Source organism: Gekko japonicus, unplaced genomic scaffold (assembly GCF_001447785.1).
Source record: "Gekko japonicus isolate JY-2015 unplaced genomic scaffold, Gekko_japonicus_V1.1 scaffold2490, whole genome shotgun sequence".
Lineage (NCBI taxonomy): Eukaryota > Metazoa > Chordata > Lepidosauria > Squamata > Gekkonidae > Gekko > Gekko japonicus.
Window position 1 is genome coordinate 227,117 of NW_015165317.1, and position 2,746 is coordinate 229,862.

The 2,746-nt window shown below is 50.1% G+C and overlaps 2 protein-coding genes across 2 annotated transcripts in view; both read left to right on the top strand.

Annotated features, from left to right (window-relative positions):
* The window catches only part of RDM1 (RAD52 motif containing 1), a 12,879-nt gene extending 11,778 nt beyond the window's left edge, over positions 1-1,101 (top strand). Inside the window, exon 6 of the mRNA XM_015410506.1 lies at positions 762-1,101. Within this exon, the coding sequence (XP_015265992.1) occupies positions 762-842 (81 nt within the window). The 3' untranslated portion in view covers positions 843-1,101. The remainder of the gene's footprint in view (positions 1-761) is intronic.
* Positions 1,102-2,481: 1,380 nt separating this feature from the next.
* The window catches only part of LOC107109803, a 2,484-nt gene continuing 2,219 nt past the window's right edge, over positions 2,482-2,746 (top strand). The window contains exon 1 of the mRNA XM_015410507.1: positions 2,482-2,668. Coding sequence (XP_015265993.1) covers positions 2,482-2,668 — 187 coding nt within the window. The remainder of the gene's footprint in view (positions 2,669-2,746) is intronic.

The following is a 2,746-nucleotide window of genomic DNA, read 5'->3' on the forward strand; positions in this document are numbered from 1 at the left end:
TCTGTGTTATACCTCTGAGGATGCCAGTCACAGCTGCTGGCAAAACGTCAGGTACTACAATGCCAAGACCACAGCCATACAGCCCGAAAAATCTACAACAACTAATGAACTCCGGCCGTGAAAGCCTTCAACAACACATTTAAAACATGGTTGATAAAAATCATATTTTAAAACCATTGGAATAACCCCCCCCCAAACACACATCATTAAAACAAATTAAAAACAAAATATGTACAAAGACATAAAGGAGAGCAATTAAAACATTGATCCAGTAAGGAGGGAACACGGAGAGAATGCCAATGGCTAAGGATGGAATTTCATAGTTAGAGGCAGTCTTATCACTGAATGAGACGTGCTGGGGGGTTAAACAGGAAGCGGCGACCATCTTCAGCGTTTCCTTGTCTGAGCCTTTTAAGGGCATCCGATTGCCAGATTAGCAGGGCCTCTAGTTGGATCCAGCTGGAAGACCCTTCTGGTTCTGTTAACTAGTTTTGTGGATTTTGTGGTCTTGGGGGCACAGCTAGGGTGAGGTGAGGGAGAGCAAGTGGAAGATGGTTATCCTGGCTGTTCAGACAAGCAGGCCAACCTTTACAGGAGTTTTGGTTCTAGGGCAGAAAAGAAAGATGGGCATGTGGCCCCCGAGACCATCTTGGCCTTCCGTCACAAGTTGGAGTGTCTGAAATGGAGCTCTCAGTTGGTGAAATCTGAGCCACCCCAGGTGTGCCCAGAGCAACCAACACAACTTTCCCTTCTCTTTCTAGGTGACTGACTTGTCGTTCTCGCAACTGAATCCTGAAGGAGAGGAGGAGGCCTTGTCTGACTTCAGCATGGATGGAGAATAGCCACTGGGTGTCCTCATGTTAGACTGGGAGGGCTTCGTCTGACCCCTATGTCCAGTTTTCCTCTCCGTGCTATTTAAGAGCAGGTGTCCCAGCCTTCCAAGTATGTTCCATGGTCTGGAAGCCGATTCCATTGTTCTCCTAAGATCTGCACCTGAATCCTCTGACACAACACCGCCCTATCTGATGGTTTAACTCTTCTGTAATGACCTGTTTGTTTGTGAAGGTTGTGCATAGGCCATAGGGAGTGGTTCATCATTTCACAGCATTCTTTTTTATAATATATCACTAAAAATAATTGTCTGTGTGTTTTTTCATACCAAGGGAGTTGCTTTCTTTCAGTAAACACAATGTAAGCTTAATTTCCATGTTGGCTCAGTAAAAGGCATTGTGTAAATAATTTTTACAAGGTGTCTGCGGAGGAGGGAATACCCATTTGTTTGCTTTTGGTTCAAGAATGCACAGCAACTTACTAGTTGCTTTAATGCCATCCCTTTTCACATTAGAAACTGTTTACCGCTTGTAAAAGTTCACTCTGAGTAACCCGTCACATTCCAGTGCTTTCCATATTTCCCCCCCTAAGCCTTGGGGGGGGCAGTTAAAAAAACCCCTGCAATTGTTATACCGGGGTATCCAGTGGGCACAGTCAAAGATACTGAAAAGTATGCAAACAATGATTTCAACAAAGCGTACTTTATTCGATCAGGAACAAGATGACTTTGGCCGGCTAACAGGCTGGCTTATATTCCCCGAGAAACTGCCACCCAAAACACACACACACACCCGCTTCCCAATAGGTTATTTACAGCGGCTGAGAGTCCCATTGGCTCTCGGCCAGGAACCTAGCCCCCTGATTGGAGCGGGCTAGGATCCGCATAGTCCATTGTCTCTTTGAGCGAAGCTCAACGTTTATCTCTGGACTTGTCTGGACATGTCAGGACTTGCTACACCACAGTTACATTTAAGTTTCTCAAGAAACGTCTCTGGACAGTGCTGGCACTTCGGCTTGGAAAAATGGGAGATGAGCACCGCATCCCTAGAGTCGGATTGGACTGGCTTTCGAGCAAGGGAAACCTTTACCTTTACTACGTTCTCTCCATGGTGTATTTTTTTTCTGTTGTGAAGTTAAAGCAGAGGAGAACAAGTGAAGCCGCTTTGAGGCCCCCCACTGGGGAGAAAGGCGGGATAGAAATCAATTAATAAATAATAAAAATACACAGTCAAGGTCAGCGGGGGCTATTAAAGCGACGGAAACGCTTATGTGATCTTGGCCGTGTCACTGTAGCACTGCAAGGAGTCCATTGGGCAGGCGTGGATCAACCTCCCCTTCTCTTTCCGCCTCGTCCCCCTCCCTCGCAAGGTTGTGCAGAGACAACGCAGAGGTGGGCGGAGAGGGCGGGCTAAGCGCGCGCTAAAAGAAAAGAGGAGGGCGCGGAGGGAGATTCGGAAGCGGAGGACGCACGAGGGTGAGGCCCGGAGTTGAGCGCGGGGCTTGAGGAACCCTTCCCATCGGCTGTGTGAACACTTGCGGATTGCAACCCCGACCCGCAAAGGAAGGCCCCCCCCCAAGGTCTCGAGGACTCCCCCAGAGACTGAGACGTCACCCCGCTCGTTTCAGAGCTGCGCTTCTTCCTCCTCCCCGATGGCCCTGGAGGAAAGTGGCAGGCGGGCGGAGACTTCTGGGAGCCACGTGGAGATCTGGGGCTCCCCTGGGGAAGCCGGAGCCGAAGGGCCTTTCCTTTTGGAGCAGACGTCGAGGGACTCCACCGACCGGTCCTCCGAAAGCGACGACGGCTCCCGCGAACCCCCCAAAGTGCCACGAGACGAGGGTGAGGAGGAGGAGGCGCTCTTCCAAATCGGAGGGTGGGGAGACATGAGCCACACCACAGACCGGGGGCGGGGGCAGG